Source organism: Talpa occidentalis, unplaced genomic scaffold, assembly GCF_014898055.3.
Source record: "Talpa occidentalis isolate TD23 unplaced genomic scaffold, MPIMG_talOcc4v2.1 talOcc4.10, whole genome shotgun sequence".
In the NCBI taxonomy this organism is placed as follows: Eukaryota; Metazoa; Chordata; class Mammalia; order Eulipotyphla; family Talpidae; genus Talpa; species Talpa occidentalis.
The window spans coordinates 9,260,877-9,281,099 of record NW_023600993.1 but is presented as its reverse complement, the minus strand read 5'-3'; the positions used below and the strand labels follow the sequence as shown (position 1 = coordinate 9,281,099).

Below are 20,223 nucleotides of genomic sequence, written 5' to 3'. Positions count from 1 at the left end.
AGGAAGAGGCGCAAGGCTCTGAGTTGAGGCAGTGGAGGGTGACCCAGGGAGATCCTGAACTGGAGAATCAACAGGCCTCGTCAAGCCATTGGCTCGGCTGTAATCAGCATACCTGCGAGGTGTCATCCCCGGGGCCAGAAAAGGGGCAGTGCCACTGGACAGGGAGGGGCGTGGGGACCGTGGCACAGAGAGCCACCTGGCTGCTCAGGCGGCCTCGGGAATGACTTATTCTGTCATGGTCTAGAAAATGAGAAAATGTCCTTGTTGAGCATACAGTGTTGGCAAACCTCATTGTTTCATCAATTCCTCGCTTCCTGTCTGGGCCAGTGCCTTTTGATCAATACTAAATAGCGGTCACTGGGAGACAGCGATGCTTCCTCTTTGCTATGCAGCCCCAGACAATATCCTGCTACTTCCACCTCTCCTTCTCCTGCCTGTGGAGGGCAAGCAAGTAGAGAGTGTTTTTGTTTCCCTGTCATAAAGATTGATATGCCTTCCCATTTATGATTTTTTTTTCAGATCCAACACCTGCAGCTCTCCCTCAGAATTCTCAAGTTGGTTAAATTAAAGCTCCAGCCCTGTGAATGGGCCAAATATGTCATAAAAGATTTCCTAGCGCTGCCTTTTGTTAGCAAAATTCATCAATCCGATAAAATCGACACATTTAGATAAGTGTTGCATAAGAATTCAGACTTTGTTATTCCCAACGGAAGTGGATATGAGACTGTAAAAAGGAAGATAAAAAATTATATCTTCTTTTTAGTGAGTTATTTGATCTCCCTGCCGTTTTATTTACTTGTCAGAAAGGGGAGAACAGGTCCTTTGGACGCCTGCATAAAACCCGGTACAATGTCACTGTCTATATAAAGGGGACCTTCTGGGAAAGCTTTAGGTGCTTCTAATGGTATCTTGATATTAACTATTTAGGTTAGTTAGATTTAAGGAACAGTCTCACTTGTATGTTTGAATTACTATTCCTCTTTTAAGTTGTTGGTTGAAGGACAAATTATGGGCTTTAATCATCATACTTCCAGAGGAAATTGCCCTTCTGGGGGGCTTTGGGGCGCCTCTCCTCCCCTCACTCGGTGCCCAGGGACTGGGAGAGAAGCAGATAAAGAAAGGGCCGGTCCCTGGACTGGAGGTAGGCGTCCCGTGGGCCCGAGGCCAGCCAAGTGGGGTGGCCTGGCAAGAGAACATTATACCTCCGTGCAGCGAAGGACTTCTTTAAATCATTTTAGGGGACTGTTTTCTTAAGGTCCTTTTTGGAGTAAGTCCTTTGTAAATGCTCTTTCCTCTAGAAAGAAAGAATTTGAACCAGTGAACTCTGTACCTATCAAAACCTATAAAGTGTTAAATACATAAAATAATTTTTTTTCTATCCAAAGAGTAATTGAAAGAAAATTTGGAATATAGAGAGAGGAGGTTGAAGAAAGACAAGAGGAGACCACCCAAAGATTTCTTTTCTCAAAATAGCAGCTGCTGACATTTTGGTTTGTTTCATTCCTTTTTATTATGTTCCTATTGCCCCCCCATTTCCTCCACATTAAAAAATTATAATAAAATAATATTTAGTATTTTAGCCATTTGTAATTGTACAATTCAATGGCATCAAGTACACACACAGAGCTGGGACCGTTGTCTGTACCTAGTGTTTTATGATCTCCCGTTACACAGCAGCTCTCCTTACGTCACCCCTCCCTCAGCCCTGCCACCTCTGTTCTGCTTCCTCTCGAGCAATTGCCTATTCTAGGTGCCTTCTATAAATGGATTCGGACTATATTCAGCCTTCAGAATCTGGCCTGTTCCAGATTCTTTCAAGGTCCATCCGTGCTGAGCATGTGCCAGAGTCTTGCTCCTTTTTATAGCTGAATAGTATCCTATGGTGTATATAGACACATGTAAAAAATGCATTCATCTGTTGATGGTACTTGGGGTGTTTCCTTTTAGTTACTGTGAATAATAGATATTTGGTCGACAAACACCTATTCAGATCCCTGCTGTCGTTTCCTGGGGTGTATTCCTAGAAGTAGAATTACGGGGTCACGTGGTAAATGAGTCTGTGTTTAACTTTTCAAGGAACCACCAAACAGTTTCCTGCACCATTTTACATTCCCATCAACAATGTGTCAGGGCTTTTCCACATCATCACCAACTACTCTTACATATATATATAAAAATATATATCTCTATATATTTTAATAGTTATTCTAGTTAATACGTATGAAGTGGTATCTTCATTTTTGCTTATTTTTCTTATTTTTTAAAGTTACTCGAATACATATGAAGTACTATTTTATTGTGGATTTGACTTGCATTTCCCTAATGACTAGTGATGGTGAGCATCTTTTCATGTGTTTATTGGCCATCTGTATAGCTTTTTTTTTTTTTTTAAAGATTTATTTATTTATTTGTACAAGCACTGGGTACAGTCAGAAGCGCAGGAGGGTGAGAGGATTCACCAGAGCCAGAGCGGGGAACAGAACAGGCAGACTGAAGAAATACACTGCTGAGGGGAGCAGTGGGTACGGCAGGAGGGGTCTGCGTGCCATGTGGGACCCTTGCCAGTGGCCGGGGATCGAACCTGTGCTGCAAAGGCTGCGGGCAGCTTCGCAGCCCAGCACTCAACCGCTGCGCCACCAGGGGAGGTCCTATATAGCATTTTTTTAAGGACTGCCTGGTCAAGTCCTTTGTCCATTTTTAAAATTTGGTTGTTTTTGTTGCTGAGTTGTAGGAGTTCTTTATATACTCTGTACTTTAATCCCATGTCAGATCTATGAGTCACAAATGTTTTCTCCTGTTCTGTGGGTCGTCATTTCACTTAATTGATAGTGTCCTTTGATGCCTGAGTCTTTAATCTTGAGAAATTCAATTTATATTTTTTCTTTTGTTGGCTATGCTTTAGTGTCATATCCATGAAATTTGTTGCCAAATCCAATGTCATAAAGGGTTTCCTTGATGTTGTTTTTTCCCTAAGAATTTTATAGTGCTAGATTTTAAGTTTCAGTCTGGGTCTATTTTGAATTAATTTTTACATCATATGGTACAAGTTAAGGGTCCATTGTCTTTTTTTTTTGTATATGGAGATCCAGTTTTCCAGCATTGTCTGTTGAAAAGACTGTCCCTTCCCCCTGTACCTTTGTCAAAAATCAGTTGACTGTAGATGTGATGGTTTATTTCTGGACTCTCCTGTCCCATTGGTCTATGTGCCTGTCCTTATGTTGGTACCATACTGCTTTGTTTACTGTGCCTTTGTAGTAACTTTCAAAGTCATGAGATAGGAATGCTCCCATCTTTATGTTTCATTTTCAACATTATTTTGGCTAATTGGGTCTCCTTGCAAATCCATATGAATTTGAGCACCTGTTTTTCTGTTTCCGCAAATACAGTTGTTGGAATTTTGTTTGAGATTACATTGAATCAGTAGATTGATTTGGGAGTATGGACATCTTAACAGTATTAAGTCTTCTGATCCACAAACAGGTATTTCTATTTATTTAGCTCTTTAATTTCTTTCATTAGTGTTTTGTAGTTTTAAGTAGATAAGTCTTTGACTTCACTGGTTTGCTTTATTCCTGAATAGTTCATTCTTTTAGATTATATTATAAATATTAGATGTAATGTATATACTCTCAGAATATATAACAAATGGAATTGATTTTTTAATTTTCTTTTCAGATTTGGTTGCTAGTGTATAGAAACACAACTGAATTTTGTGTGTTCTTCTTGTACCCTGCAACTTCTCTACATTCACTACCCCCCTTTTAAATATATATAGTTGACCTTTAACAATATAGGGGTTTCAACCACTTGTGCAGTTGAAAATCAATATATAATTTTGGCTTCCCAAGCCTTTACTAATCACCCACTGTTGGTCAGAAGCCCTACCTATAACACAGTCAATTCACAAATATTTTGTGTGTTGTATATGTTATATGCTGTATCCTTATAGTAAAGTGAGCTAGAGAAAAGGTTGTTAAGATAATGATAAGGAAGGGAAAATATATTTACAGTATGTCTTTATCCATACTGTAAGCTTATGTCATCTGTTTGCAAGATGAATCATCTATCAGTACCTGCATGAATATTGTCTTATAGGATACAAAACACTGTCGATGTTATACAGTGTCACTCATACAGGGCCTCAAGAATGAAAGATAATGTGAAAGAGAAATTCATATTTATTTACAGGCATTAACAATTAATGCTTTAATATTTATTGAAAACTGTCCACATACAAGTAGACCTGCATACTTCAAGCCCCTGTTGTTGGCAGGTCAGCTATAATTGTAATCATGAGATATGTACATTTTTGATTTGTGCTTTTATTGCTTAACATTTTATGTCGCTGTTCTTTATGTAACCATCACTCCATTGTTGACCGTTTGACTAGTTTGCATTTTCCTTCTTATAAACAAATAACCCTGGGTGAACACCTTTGTCATTAAACTTTGTATTTTCAGCTTTTCCTCATGAGAGACTCCCAGATGTGGCATTACTGGATTAAAGGGCACATATACTTTCTAACCCCTTGTATGTTGCCATGTTCTTTTCCAAAAATGTTGGTATGCTTTTACACAGATGTCAGCAGCTAGCACTGCAAACATATTTAACACAGCAAATGATTTGAAAATATATTTGAAATTTGGAAAATTAGAATGGTATTTTACTCTTCTTTTAAAAAGATGATCTTAAAATTAATCTTTTTCGTTTATATACTAGACATTTGTGCTCTAATGTGTGTGAATTATGCCCATCTGGTTTGTATGTTTACCTCTTGTGATTTTAATGTTTTGTTTTTGATTTTTAGGAGTGTTTCTTATTAATAAGAGCATTGCTATTAAGTAACCCTTTGCCCATCATATTTGCTACAAATGAGTCTTCAGCCTTTTGTCTTCCCATGTTGGTTGCTTTTTTTGTGACATGCAGAAGTTTCTAATTTTTATGTAGTCAAACTCTGATTGTTTTTCTTTGTGATTTCTTTATCTGTGAAAGCATTTAAAATTACTCTTGCATACGCATTTATCAATGTTAACAGAAATCAAAATAGAAGATAAAAATGTACCCACAATCTTTCCAGTGCATCAAATTAAAGTTTTTTTCACCTCTAGGATCTCTGTCAGTCTTTCCCACCTGTACATAATTTGAGGTAGTTGTTATCAAAGCGTTGACACTGTTCTATGTTCTAGGCTTTTCTGTTTATTTTTCTACTAAATGTTATCATCTGACAGTGTCCTTGATGTATCATTCTCCCAGACTCCTACTTTTTAAACATTTTCTACTTTCAGTTTTAGCCCCAAGGGCCCCCTTGGCCCAGCCTTCCTCCTGGGCTTGGGTGGGATGCCAGATCTCAAGTGATTTGGCTGCTTTGTGATTGACTAGCTGTGTGGTCTGGGGCAACTCACGTTACCTCTGTGTTGCTCTTTCTCCCTCTGTAAAATGGGAGCTGATAAATTCAGCCTTGGAGTGTTTGCAATGAGGGAGCACTGTGGAAGCCAGGCGCAGAGTAAGTGCTTGGTAATAACAGCTGTGATGTGTGGAGCGCCCAGGGAGCGCTTGGCACTCTGCTAGGGATTTCCCACATACAATTAGTCCCATCCTCACTGTTACCCCAGGGGTAGGTCCTGCATTACTTGACTGGAGAAAAATAAGGTATAATAAACATTGGCTATTTTGAATTCTATTCCAAACCTAAAACTCTATTTGTTTATGTCTTTTACATGAGTTATATTATGTGTGTATCTATCTGTATATACACTTTTGTGCCTTTTTCTTTTTAAACATATCTGAGATGTGTGTTAACCAAGATCAGCCTCCATTCACATTCAGCAGGTCAGAGCCTGGCTGGCGCAGGACGCACAGTCTGGAGGAGGTGGTGGGTGACGGGAGCGGGAGAAGCGCTTGCGAGTCTCCAGATCTGTGCCTGCCCACCCTGCCTTGCTGTGGGGCTGGGCTCAGGGCTCTTCCTGACATCTGATTTTCCTTAAGGGCCCTAGATTTTCCTTGTGCTCCTAGAACCCAGACACCAGTCCCGATCTGAAATCTGAGGCAGGAGGGGCCTTTTGCACCCCCCCCACCCTCCACCCCCCGCCCCAGGGCTGCTGAGCTCTGCTGTTGCTGCTGCCAGGAGCCAGGATACCCCAGTGTGTGGCATGTTCAGGAAATCAGCAAGACCAGCTTCTCTTGTGCCTGGGAAAGGGCCAGACACCCAACCCAACGCGCCTTTATGTTTTGTTACAATACAATGCCCAAAAGGGTTTGGATAAAAAATAATTGAATTTCCGAAAGCTTTATGGTTAATCGCTGGAATTCTCAGTGTACATTTCTAGCCCTCTCTGTCCCTCTGGGCCCTCAGGCTCACGGGGCGTAAGCAGAGACGACGCACAAGTCCTGGGCCCGTCGCACTGGGCCCCCCGGCTGGCTGACTTCCTTCAGTGGCCGGGGCCCTCCCTCAGGCTGGAGTGGGCGCTTCCTCTCACCCTCCGCCCTGCCACGGGAGCGCCCGGACTCCGGATCCTCCAGACCAGCCACTTGCTCCCTGGGTCCCCTGGCCCCCAGCAGCCACTTCGCTGCTCTGAACATCAGGGTCAGAGCCCCTGCTTGTGGGAGGAGAGATCACAGCACGCAGCACAGTGCCGACACCAAGGGCTAAGCGCAGGTCTCTCTCCTTTCTTTTTCTCTTGTGCTTCTTGTCTTCTCTGTCTCTTTCCTTGGTGTTTTCATGTCTTCCCTCTCCTCTCCTCACTATTCATCTACCCCCGCCCCCTTCCCTCTCCAGATTCCCTCCTCTCCCTCTGGGTATTGTGTGTCCCCGGGCAAACATTGAAGTCGTGCCATGTCTGTCTGGGCCGCTCTGGTGTTGACTGGTGAGCGGGTCGATCTCAGGCCCTGTTTGGAATCTCCCCCGTGAACTTACATTGTCTTGTCACACCGGGCAGCCAGTGGATCCTGAGATTGTTAAACTCCAGCTTCTCAGAGTTACTTCATCTCACCTTAAAAAAAAAAAATTCCTTAAGGGCCTGTCCCCCAAAGACCAACTGACCACCCCCCAGGGGTGTGCTGGGCACTGTGCAGGAAGCCCAGCTCACTGAGGAGCTCGAGTGGCCTCCTCAGGGCAGCATAGGGCTTCTGAGGAAGGAGAATTTGCTTCTGGCCGGGGAATTGGTTTAAGAAGCAAGTGATAACTAGGCAGGGGGTGAGGTGCTGTGTCTGTGACTAAGGTCCAGGTCAGAGCACCAAGCACTCAGTGGAATGCTGGCAGCTGCCCTGCTTCTAAGGCCGTTCCCAGCTCCTCATGGCATTTCACAATGAACTCATTTGACGTGGGAGCCAACCCTGCAGTGTACTTGGCTGTGCTTTATCCTGTTGGTCAGGAGTAAAGGCTGCATCAGCTTTGGCAGTTAGTCCTAGGTCCTTTGTGCCTTGCCTCAGGTTCCCTGTCCTACAGGTTAGGTTTGCAGAAGCAGAGAGGAAGGAAGTGAGGGCGGGGGTGGGAATACAGCTGCAACAAGGCAAGGCTTGAGTGTTCTACTCATATTTCTAGGGGGATAGGTGAGGTGGGCTAGTGTGGGAGGCTGGGGCAGACTGTACAGGACCTTCTGGACCAGGCTGGATGCCCAGCTTCATCCTGAGCTGGTCATGGAGCCCCTGAAAGTGTGGAGAGGAGAAGGTATTGATGATTCAAAGCAGTGTTGCTGGAAGGGCATCACAGCTGCAGCACAGCGCCGTCCTGGCAGAGGGCCCTGCACATACTGGAGAGCAGTTGGGTGGCTTAGGGTGATGAGTCTGACCCAGGGTGGAACTTGCTGAGAATAAAAATCAGGGGATGGATCGGAGCCAGACCAGTGAAGAAACACTGACCAGATGCAGTGACTAATGAAGACGCCGTGACCAGGCAGCCTGTGATAACCCAGAGACCTGAAGAATGTCATCCCCTCACTAGGGGAGAAGCAAGGGTTGGGAAGCCACTTACTAGCACATGATAGGAGGGGATGATGGTGCTGGAATGGGGTCTTGACTAAAGACAGAGATTTGGGAATGGTCTACAGAGGACCTTGGCAAAGCTGTCAGAGTGTAAGGCGCTTCTGGAGCTCAGCAGTCTGGGAAGGGAAGAGCTGCATGCGCAGGGCACTCTGGGAGCGGCTGATAGTGGACAGCAAGAAAGTGCCTCACAAGGAGGTGAAGGACAGTTGAGAGTCATGGAATAAAGATATGGGGTTGACTGGTGAACGGTCATCTGGGTCGGATGTCACGAAGGGAGAGAATCCGAGGGAAGAACATGAACGCAACCACTGGAGAGTTGCTGTTAACCTTCAGGAATGTTCTCTGTCCCTCCTCTGTTCCTCACAGTGTGGCAGCATTGCTGCCATCCATCTCTTCCCCAGCTCCTCATTGCTCTGCAGCCCTTGGCAGTGCAACCTCGGTGGAGTCTACGTGGAAGAGATGCTTAGTAAATATCCCTTGAAAGGGAAGGAGGCAAAAGTGATTTAAGGAAGTCAGACCTAAGCTGGTCAGTCAACAAAAAATGGTTTTGTTTTGAAATATAAGTGGAAAGAGAAGTTGAGTGTTGATTGAAAGTGGTGGTGAGGAGTCAAGCTAAAGGGTCTTTCCCCCAAGAGAAGAAAAATCTGTAGCAAAGCAGCCAGGCTTCTCTCACTTAATATTCATGGACATTGGACTATTTTTACTTCTTCGTTGCCTTGAATATTGCTGCTATGAAATACATGCACATGTATTTATTTGAGTACCTGATTTCGGTTATTTTTTGTATATATTTAGGAGAGGAAATGCTAAATATGGCAATATTGGGGTAATACGGCAATATTGGGTAATACGGCAATTCTGTGGTCTCCATTTTTTTTAAAGAGATTTATCCATTTATGCGCACAAGAGCTGGGGTACAGGCCAGAGATGCGGGGGGGTGAGAGGATTCACCAGAGACAGAGCGGGGAACAGAACAGACAGATTGACTGAAATACACTGCTGAGGGGAACAGCGGGCAAGACAGGAGAGGTCTGCCGCGCCATGTGGGTTTCTCCCTGGTGGGCCGGGGATCGAACACGTGCTGCATGAGGCTGTGGATTGCTTCATAGTGCGGTGTTTAACCCCTTGCGCCACCAGGGAGGCCCTGTGGTCTCCATTTTTGAAGCGTGTTTTTTATTGGTTATAGAATTCTTGGTTGACTTTTTACTTTCAGCACTTTGAATACATAATTGCATTCCCTTCTGGCTGCCTTGGTTCTGGTGAGAAGTCAGCTGCTAATCTTGTTGAAGGTGCCTTGTCCATGGGCGTCACTGTTCTGCTCCTTTCAAGATTCTCTCTTTGTCTTTGGCCTTGTGCAGTTAGATTCAGTGGTGTGTGGGTGTGGATTTCTTTGGGTTTATCTTTCTTAGAGTTTGTTGAGCTCCTTAGATATACAGATTAATACTTTTCATCAAATTGAGGAAGTCTTTGAAATTCGTTCAGATATTCTTTCTCCTTTTTTCTTTTAGGAATTTTCATTACATGTATGTTAAGCTGGATGGTGTCTCACATGTCTTTGAGGTTGTGTTTATTTTTCTTTGATTTCCTCAGACTGAATAATCTCAGTTGACCCATCTTCAAGTTTGTTGATTTTTCTGTCTGCTCAAATTGCTATCAAACTCCTGTAGTAGATTTTTCATTTCAGTTATTATATTTTCAACTTCATTTCTATTCTGTTCTTTTAAAAAATAATTTCTAACTCTTGATTTTCTCTACTTAGTGAGATATTATCTTCATTCTTTTCTTTGGTTTAAAAATGGTTCCTTTATTTCTTTGAACATTTGTAATATAACTGACCTAGAGTTTTTTGCCTAAGAGGACTTCTTCAGGAATAGTTTATTAACTCCTTTTCCCCCCCTTGTGTGTGGGTCATACTCTTAGTTCTCTGCATGTATTGTGAATTTTTGCTAAAAGCTGGACATATTCAGTAATATAATGTGGCAGTTCTGGAAATCAGATTATCCTCTTCCCCCACACTCCCATAGTTTGTTGTTATTGTTTGTTAAGTGACTTTTGTGAACTAGTTCTGTAAAGTCATGTGTGACCACTGAAGTCAGTTAGCTTGCTAGTCAGCTGATGATTAGACAGAGATTTCCTTAAGTAAATGCCTGGAACTAATAAGTCTCTTACTCTTTGCCAAGAGTTTGTATGTGTGTGTTGGGCAAACTTTCAATGCTCAGGCATGCTGTTGACAACTCTGCCTGAGCCTTCACTTCCTATTTGCATTGAACCTCAAGGTCAGCCAGAGGTGAGTGCTTGGGCCTTCTCTTGTCTTTCTTGACCATGTACAGTGTCTTGAGCATGCCCAAGCGTCCTGTGCCTGCATGTAATGCCTTTTAGATTCCCAGGAATATATCAGAACTTTCCCAAGCCTCCCATGGAAGTTTTTCCTTCTATGTTTTTTGGTCAGCCTGTTGTTTGCCAAAACCATTATCCTCTGCCTCAGGCAACCATGATGTTAAACAATTGCCTGTCATTATTTTTGACAAATGCCCCTGAGGAAGACTGTTTGCACTGGACAAGATCCAAAGCGGGTCAAATAAAGACGACCTCGCAAGGGGGTCTTCCAGGGAGCGACCAGATAGGAAAAATAATGACAATTCTCTGGGAAAGGGCCTCTGGCTGTCAGGCTGCTGGGTTCCACTGTGCAGATGCTGGCTTTTAAGGCTACTGCAGAGTTGCAGAAGGGTGGATGAAAATAGGGCAAGTTAAAGCACCACAAAGCTCTATTATTCCTACCAGGATTTTTTGTGAATAAGAATTTCATAGATTGTTCCAAGTTTTCAATTTCTAAATTTCTAAAAAGTTGATTCTGATCACTTTTGCAGTGTTCTAATTGCTTTTATGGAAGAGAGACTTTTTTTTTTTTCCAAAAGAGACCGACTTGCCTGAGCTCCTTTTTTGTTTTTTTTTTTTTTAGATTTATTTATTTATTTATACAAGCACTGGGTACAGTCAGAAGCACGGGAGGGTGAGAGAACTCACCAGAGCCAGAGCGGGGAACAGAATAGGCAGACTGATGAAATACACTGCTGAGGGGAGCAGCGGGCGGCAGGAGAGGTCTGCGCACCATGTGGAACCCTTGCCCCGTGGTTGGGGATCGAACCGGCGCTGCAGAGGCTGCGGGCAGCTTCACAGCCCAGCACTCAACCACTGCGCCACCAGGGGAGGCCCTGGAAGAGACTTTTTGAATGTGTTTACTCTGCTATTCTATTGAATTCTCAATGGATGTAGTCTTAGATTTTATACCCTGTGTATTTATTCCAAAGCCAAGGCAAAAAATAAAAAAGTGATGTCCACCAATGTGTTTATTATAGTGTAATTTATAATTGAAATTTTTGAAATACTCTAGACAAGTATCATTGGGGGTAAGAACATGTAAATTTGGGGTTATACAATTATGCAGATGTTAAAAATAAATGAGGAGGTCTGAGGAGGTGGGAGTATAATATATTGATTGCCAGTCTTGGCCAGAGGGGCTAGATTCGAATTTGGCTCTGGGATTTATCAGCAATGACTTGGAGCAAATGAATTAGCAGCTCTAAGCCTCATGTCCTAACTGAATAGTGATGACTCCACCACAGTGTGAGGGCTCAAGGAGTGTGTCTGGATTGTAAGCTTGATGCAGCCAAGTGAGTTATTGTAGCTGTTGCTGTCAGCCAGCACAATATTCTTTTTGATATAATGGTAAATAGACTAGAGAGATCTGAAATTGTATGTGTATTGTTGTCAAAATATGAAGGAAAGGGCCTCCCTGGTGGTGCAGGCGGTTGAGCGCAGCGCTGTGAAGCTTTCCGCAGCCTCTGCAGTGCCGGTTCGATCCCTGCCGGCCTTGGAGCAACCCACATGGCAAGCAGACCACTCCTGTCTCGCCCGCTGCTCCCCTCAGCAGTGTATTTCGTCAGTCTGCCTGTTCTGTTCCCCACTCTGTCTCTGGTGAATCTTCTCACCCTCCTGTGCATCTGGCCTGTACCCCAGTTCTTGTATAAATAAAATAAATCTTAAAAAAAAAAGAAGAAGAAAAAATACCAATCCTTTGACAATGCCTGGGAAAACCAAGGCTGGAAGAAAGTACCCCACAATGATGGAATAATGAGTTATTCAGTTTTCTCTTGTCCATTCTTTTTACTTTTATTTTATTTTTTTTGCCAGACAATAATCTTTATTTTTTTATAATAAATTTTATTTTTATATTCCCCATACAATTGCAACCCCCTTATTTTGACCCCAATCCCTCCCCTCCCACCCTCTACCCCCCCATAGAGTGTCTCTGGTTCATAGATTTTTGTTGATTTTGATTTTCACTTTCTTATAGTTATTCATTTTCCTAGTCCCTTATTTAAGTTTTCTAGATCTTTTTAATGGAGAACATAAATGTATGCTTATGGTGAGAATCTCTTCCTAGAGAGACAGGCTCCTGGGAGGGTGTGAGCAGGGTGCGGGAGACGTGGTGGCAATTCCTGCTGGTGCATCTTCAGGCACATTGGTCACCTGTGTTTCCTGCATCTCCAGGAGGCCAGTGTGTCTTTATTGGTCGTCTTTAAGAGACTCTTTTATTCAGAGGCTGGTACTCAAGGTTCACTGCTGCCTCCTCAGGATGGATTCTAAAAGTGGAGGTGAAGGCCCAGAAGCCCCCTTCTGAATTCTGCTGTTCAATACAAGGCGTTTCCCTTTGGAGCCTCCTCTTCCTCCTCTGCCAGGTGGAGAGCAGTGGCTCTCTGCTAGGTGCTTTGCAAAGGGTGAGAGCCAGCTGCGTGCTGGGGCTGCCAGGTGCTCCACAGACATGCTCTGTCCTTGCTGACAAGTTCTGTGACTGTGATGGAACTTGTTTTTTCCTTCCAGGTTCCGAGGTGCACCCATTATACCTGTGGCAGCCAAGCCTGGGGGACCAGAGGCCCCGGAAACAGAAGCTCCCCAGGGCATCTCAGAGCTTATTGAGGTACTGCTAACATGACTCTAGGTTGGCCTCTGGCTCCATCCCTGCCAGGTCAGGTCCCTTGGTGTCTTGCTAGTCCCGAGAGAAAGGAGGAGATGCAGCCCCAGGAAAAGGACTTTAAGGGGTTCCCTTTACCCTTATCCCCCCATGCTCCTTAGTACAACCTCCTCACCACCCTGCGAAAAAGTTAAGCCAAATAAAGCCTTCGCTATCCAGCCCATGCCTCTGCAGAGCTGTCCATGTCCCTTAAGTCTTTCTTCTTCCTTTCTCTTGTCGAACACTTACCTGGTGGTGTTGGTGTGCAGGTTAAACGGGTTAGTAAATACAGTGTGCTTGGGATAGTGCCAGACCACTGTGCCACCACCATGACATTTGCTGGTGCATGCCAGGTGCTGCCAAGTTCTTTGCTATATGGCCACCATCTGTCACAGGGACCTTGTGAGGCTTAAAGGTGTTCATCCTCATTTTACCAAGGAAGATTCTGAGATCAAAGAGGTTAAGCAACTTGCCCAAGGTCTCACAGTAAGTACGTGGTGGAGCCAAGGTGCAGACCCAGGTTGATTGTTAGAGTTGGCTTTGGGGTCCACCTGCACCTGGATCTGAAGAGCCAGGATAAGGTGGGACCATGCCAGCCACTGTTTCTATGATTGTGCAGCACTGGTCTTGCTAACTTAGCAGGACAAACATTTTCTGTGTGAAACCTGTTACTTTTTCATCAGCTCCAGGGAGCACTGGCCTGGGAGCCTGAGGCAATTGTTTTTGCTAAATCAAAACCCACAAAAATGCTGCTATGAAAGATGTTTGTATGTTCCTTTAAGAAGCCAAGCCTGTTTAAATCTCTAGTCTTTTTCCAAAAGAATTGTTATCACAAGAGTTTGGAACATTCACCATCGAATACTTTTTTGACAGCCTATTCCCTGACAAAATCAGAAAGTAGCAAAAGGAAAGGAACCCTACAGCCTTTGTTTTCATTTGTTTATTGGTAATCAGTTCCGACAGCCTCTCTGAGCACAGAGGTGGCTTGCGGAGATGGGCTGGTTGAGGCCACGTCCCGGAAAGAATCAGCCGAGAGAAAAGCAGAAGCACTAACTGAGGGGCAGCACAGCCCTTTGGCAGGCGGTCTCCGGCTCTGCCCGGGGCTTAGGGAAGTGGTCCTCAGCCTGCCCACCCCACCCAGAAGAGACAGCTGCTCAGAACCAGCCCTGCCCTCCAACGCGCTTCCAACATACTTTCTTTCCCCCCATCCACTGGTCTTTCTCTCAGGCACAAGGCAGCTGGGGGCACTGGGTAGTACTCCCAGCCGGAGGAGGGGATAACAGACCATCACCATAATGTGCTAGTTGTGGCGGTGGGCGGGCATGACAGCCGCACAAAAGGGCAGAAAAGCCTTTCCAGAGGCCTGTCGCCTGGGGAGGAGGGTGAGGCGAAGCTGGCTGGTGAGATGCCAGGGCCTGCCAGTGGCTGTGCCTGGTTTGCAAGGCCTGCCCTGTACCAAGGGGCTGGAGATGACAGCACCCAACCCTGCGGGCCCCGGGAGGATGTGGCCAAGGGTGTGGGCGTCCTGTAGCAGGCTGCCTCTGCCAGGGGAGGGGGCAAGCTCCTTTCAGAGAAGAGCTCCGTGATCCCATCACACTGAGAGAAGGAGCTTTTCCATCACACTGAGAGAAGGAGCTGAGAGCATAGCCATCTTGCTGGGCACCTGTCATCCCCTCCACCTACTCTCCTCTCCACCCTGCCCTCAGCATCTTCCCTGACAGGTGTGGCACCAGCATCTCTTTTCCAGCTCCTGACATCCCAGATCGACATCCCAGCAAGAGACCCCTCGGGGCCGTTCCTCATGTCCGTGGACCACTGTTTCTCCATCAGAGGTCAAGGCACTGTGATGACGGGCACCATCCTCTCGGGCTCTGTCAGCCTCGGCGACAGTGTGGAGATCCCTGCCCTCAAGGTCAGTCTCACCTTGTCCTTGCCTTCGTTCCTCTTTAATGGCAAGGGAGAGGGATGGTGGCTTTGCCTCGGGGGCTGCCAGTTGCCTCTGCTGCCTGCCCTGTTCCATTCTGGGTTCCAGAACCACCACTCGTCCTCATGCCAACTCGGTTTATTGGGGGCACACAGTGTGCTTCAGTGAGCCCTGATGGGTGCCGTTCTAGATAAAACAGGAGGCAGGGGCTTAGGGCCACATGGTCAGCAAGTGCGGCTGCTGGGTATGAAGCGCCTTTCTGCAAGCTCCGGTACTGGGTGGCAGGCACACGTGGAATTGTTTCAGCTACCTTTGCTTAGCCACATTAAGCAAAGCATTTCACATTAAAGACAATTAGAGCCTGGTCTCCTGAGAGTCATGTAATCTGGAAGATGTCCCCATGAGTCTCACACTCCTAGCGACCCCTGGAAGGTTCCATGTTAACTCCTGGTGACTGGCGAGAAGAGGGGCAATGGATGTCTCCACATCATCCCCACCTCTGGTTGCTGCTGGCCGGGCTCTGATTGAAAAGCTATCTAGTGGCCTTGATAATTCCCTTCTTTAGCTGACTTTTCTTACAGTTTTAAATTACTGTACAAGAAAACATAGAATGTTTCTGCCTACCTTCCCCTTCAGGGGAACGAAGGGTGAGGAACAAGGGCGGTTTGAACTAGGAAGACCTTACCAGGAATTCCAGAGTCTGGGATAGCTCTCCTGGCCTGAGAAGACCTGGAGTCAGGGCAGCAGACACATGCTCGGTCTGCACACTGAGTGGGGGACCAGCTGCGGGGCACAAGGGCAGTGTGCAGCAGGTGTGCTCCAGCAGGGCTGTGTAGGGTCAGCCTCTGAGAATGTCTCGCTCGCTGGGTGCGTCAGCCAGGGTCCTCCAAAGAAACAGGCTAAAGGGGGTGTGTGTGTGTATATGTGCATGTGCGTGTGTGTGTGTGTGTATGTGTGTGTGTGTGTGTGTGTGTACACATACGGAGAGACCTAGGGACTTTAAAAAACCTGCTGAGATGGTTGTGAGGTTTTGCAAAGCCCAAATCTGCAGGCAAGATGATGACCCAGAAAAGCTACAGCTCAAGTCTGAAGAGGACAGAATTCCTTCCCTCTTCAGGGATCTCAGTCTTTTTCTATTCAGGCCTTCATCTGATCGCACAAGTCCCCCCACATTATGGAGGGTCACCTGCTTTGCTCCAAGTCCATCCACTTAGATGTTAATCCCATCCCCAAACCCCTTCACAGAAACCTCCAGAATGATATTTGACCAAAGAGCTGGGTGCCATGGCCCAGACAGGTGGGCACATAAAATTCACCACCATACAGGGGGCAGGGGCTATGATGGCAGTGTCTGCCCTGAGCCAGGGGAAGGTGAGGGGTCACTGCTGGCACCTGTCCCTTCTGTCAGCCATGCTGGTCTAGGCCATTCCTGGCATGGTCAGATAGAGGGCATTTCAGGTAGAGGATGACTGGATCTCTCCAGGTAAAGGAAACCTCAGGTTTAAGTCTCTGCACACTCATTTTATGGTGGAGTGGCTGCTGCTTCCTCCTGTGGGGCGGGCGTCTAGGGAAGCATCTCCTGACCAGGGAGGACCAGCCAAAGGCTTCTGTTATAGACCCAAGGCTGACCGTGTAGGGTCAGCAGTTGGGGGGCAAGGTGCTGCCCTTCTTAGTCTTAGGGCCTCCCCTGGACACTGGACTGGGTGCCCCTCCTTCCCTGACTGTTGTAGGGCCTCCTCTGAAGGCCATCTGGAAGACTACTTAAATTCATGTTGTGCCAAGGACTGAAAGTCCAAATCTTAAAAAAATAAAGTACAAAATTATGAAAATAAACTAAACTTATATTTAACAAAATTAAGATTATAGCAGCGACTGCATGCTAATTGTTAGCTGAACAGAGAATGAATCAAATGCGAAACTTCTTTCCATTCCCTCTGCTGCCTCAGGCAGACCCCTAGGGACCACCCTGATCCAGCATTCCTTTGGCCCTGGGAAAGACATGCTTGCAGCCTGGGAGAGCAGCTGGGAGTAGGAAGGGGGTATCAGAAGAGGACTGTGTAGGATATGGGCTGAATGGGGGCTACCTGAGGCTCCAGAGGTGTTTGCTGACAGGATTCCGTGGCTGCGATGCTAGAACAGGGATTTGGGGAGGGGAGCAGAGAGAGCACGGTGAGCGGGCGGGAGTGTTTGAGCAGCAACGTGCTCTGCGGTCTTGGTTGCTCTTTCTATCTTTCTAAAGGTGGACCTTGCTGATCAGGACCCCGGTGACTGGTCTGTGGCTCTTGGACTCAGGCAGGTGCTCAGTACATACAGATGCAGTGCTCCCCCTGCTTCCCTGCACCGTGTTTCCCCACCCTGCTGCTCAACCCGCCTGGTATGGCTTTCTAACTTCCACCGGGGAGGGCAACACTTGTAAGTCGTGAGCTCAGATATTGGACTGAGGAGTGTGCCAAGCAAAGTAGAGGGCGCGGCTTGTAGTAAAATGTAAGAGGAAAGGAATGAATGGAGGAGTTGTGAGCAAGAGGGAGCTGGCGCCTGATGTTGGCAGCTTTCTTGGCCTTTCCTGACTCCAAAGGATGCCCAAGTTAGGAAATTCACTTGGAGAAAACATGCTCTGTAGAGAAGGAGGCCAAGTGTGAGGCCACACAGCGTTCTGCTGAAGAAATGGGGGCTCGACTCGTGGACGCCATCCTACATCCCACAGGGCCGGGGAGAGGCGGGCTTGTCCAAAAAGGACCCGCAGAGAAGGCTCTTGTCTGATGACACAGATCCCCGTGCCATACCTGAGAGACCCACTGGTGTTTGAGACTGTTCTATCGGCAGAACAACTGTCAGCCTGCACTGTAAAGGACAGAGACCTGGCGAGATGAGGGGGAAACCCCAGCTTCTGAGAGGCTTACAGGAGGTGGGCTGGGGGTACTACTCACCGCCAGCATGCATTGTCCTTTAAGAAAAGGGGAAAGGGGTCTCCCTGGTGGCACAGGCGCAGCGCTGTGAAGCTGTTCGCAGCCTCTGCAGCGTGGGTTCAATTCCCAGCCGGCCAGGGAGATACCCACATGGCACAGCAGACCTCTCCTGTCTCTGCCGCTGCTCCCCTCAGCAGTGTCTTCGGTCCGTCTGCCTGTTCTGCTCCCTGCTCTGTCTCTGGTGAATCCTCTCACCCTCCCATGCATCTGACCTGTACCCCTGTTCTTGTATAAATAAATAAATCTTAAAAAATAATAAATCTTGTATAAATAAATAAATCTTAAAAAAAAAAAAGAAAAGGGAAAAGGTTTCCAATCACAGAGCTGGACACAAAGGCTGAGGCCAGAGCCAGCCTGGAGGTGGGGGCTGGTGGAAGCTCTGGGGCACAGAGTGGTTTCACTGCCAAGCCACAGGGGTCATTCTTGAGCCCAGACACCCAGTGGACTTGGCTCTGCTGGGATTCAAGCTTGCTTGGGAGCAGGGCCCCCCGATGTTCCTTCCAATTTCTCCCTTTGGGAATGGGAATGCGTGTGCAGGTTCCATATTTGGAAAGCAGATGGCTTGTTTTCTAGTCTCACGGGAGGTGGACTGAGGCTCAGGATGGGTCAGGCTCAGGATGGGTCTGCCTCAGAGCAGCATCAGCCTAATCAGGTGATGCTGATGATGAGATCTGGGGCTTTCTGAGCTAGTGAGATTTAGATGCGACTCGGCACTGTTATTAATGCTGTGAGGGCTGAAAGCACTTTGTGTATGGGAGTCAGAGGGATCGTTGTGGGATGAATTGGTGACAAAAGTTGTGTCATCCAGAACCTCAAACATGGCCTTCATTGGCACAAGAATCTTTGCAGATGTAAAGCACAGATGAGACCATCTTGGATCAGGGTGAGCTCTGTATCCAATGACAAGTGTCCAGGGACACAGAGAGTCACAGAGAGGTAAAGGGCACTTGAAGATGGAAGTGCAGCCCTACACCAAGGAACACCGTGGTCACCCATCGCCAGCAGGAGCGAGATCTGGAAGGAGTTCTCTCTCAGACACACCGGAGAGAACCAACCCCACTGATATGTTGATTTTGGATTTCTAGCCACAGACTGTGCGAGAACAAGTAACTGTTGTTCTAAGCTACTGAGTTTGTGGTAATTAGTCATGGCAGCCTCAGGAAACTAAGACAGATTTTAGATGGAAAGGACTGAGTCCTTTAGGTCCTTTGCAATCTCAGGCCGGTCCCTGAACTCCTCTGAGTTTTCTTGTGAGAATTTACAGCCCCACGTCACCCTCTGGGGTTACTGGTGCCTGTGAACACTGAAAGGCCTCACAGGTTAGTGGTGGACTCAGGACTGTCATCTACGATGGCCAGGCTGCTCATTCCTCTCTTTCCTGTAATTCCCACCTGAAGGTAAGGAACCGCAGCTCAGGTAAGGCACTGGACAGCAGAGCCAGAGTTTGAACTTGTTCGGCGGCTCCAAAGACCAGGCTCTGTCCACGGTACCTGCCGTTCCTGGAGCCCCCAAGGAAGTCTTAGGAATTTGGCATTTCCTCTCTTTTGGGGCAGGACCCGCCAACCTCTCGAGCAGCTTTGTAGATGAGCCGATGTGTTTGCTGAGGTCTCTCTCAGGCCACGGAGCATATGAAAGCACATTCCAGAAACTCCTGACCTCCTCTCACCTCAGCCCTCCACTAAACCATAATTGGGGGCTGGTGCCTATTGGGCACTGGGGACATTGCAAACAGGGGCTTTAAACTAGATGGTTCTCTCCCCAAACCCAGCGACACCCTGTCAGAATTCTCTAATGGACTTGGACACATCTGACCGCTTGAACTCCCTCAGAGGCGGGGCACAGCCACTCCAAATAAACAGTCACATTCCCCTCCTGGCCGGGGCTGCCAGACCCTGGCCCCTATTTCTGCTGCCCACGTCCGTTCCCAGCTGGGGCCCATTAGCTGCGCAAGGCTATGTTGGGGTACAGAGGGTGAAGGGGAAAGCCAGATTCCATTTAGACCCCAGGGTGGTTTCAACGCCAGCCTTCTCCTGGGCCTCTTGGCTCTCTCATCCTCAGCCTGGAAAATCCCTCTGGTAAGATTGGCTCTGGGATTTCAGCTGGTGCCCTTTCCCGTGTTCAGCGGTCAGGTTTTAACCTCAGAAACTGCCAGAGCCGCAGACCGTGGAACGAGCCAAGTGGGCCGGGAGTACCAAGGGCCTTGCCCAGCCCTGGGGCCACAGGCAGGTTACCCCGCTCTCTCTTTCCCTAGTTCAGCCCACTGTGGGCCGGGCTGTGTCCAGGGCCTCTGGACGACATGAGATGGTGCAGTCCGGGGACCATGGAGTGAGGAACCTCGGAGG

The 20,223-nt window shown here is 47.0% G+C and overlaps 1 protein-coding gene across 1 annotated transcript in view; it reads left to right on the top strand.

The window, feature by feature from the left end:
- The window catches only part of EEFSEC (eukaryotic elongation factor, selenocysteine-tRNA specific), a 196,612-nt gene that overhangs the window by 77,625 nt on the left and 98,764 nt on the right, over positions 1-20,223 (top strand). The window contains exons 3-4 of the mRNA XM_037524095.2: positions 12,862-12,958; positions 14,739-14,903. Of these exons, the coding sequence (XP_037379992.1) occupies positions 12,862-12,958; positions 14,739-14,903 (262 nt within the window). The remainder of the gene's footprint in view (positions 1-12,861; positions 12,959-14,738; positions 14,904-20,223) is intronic.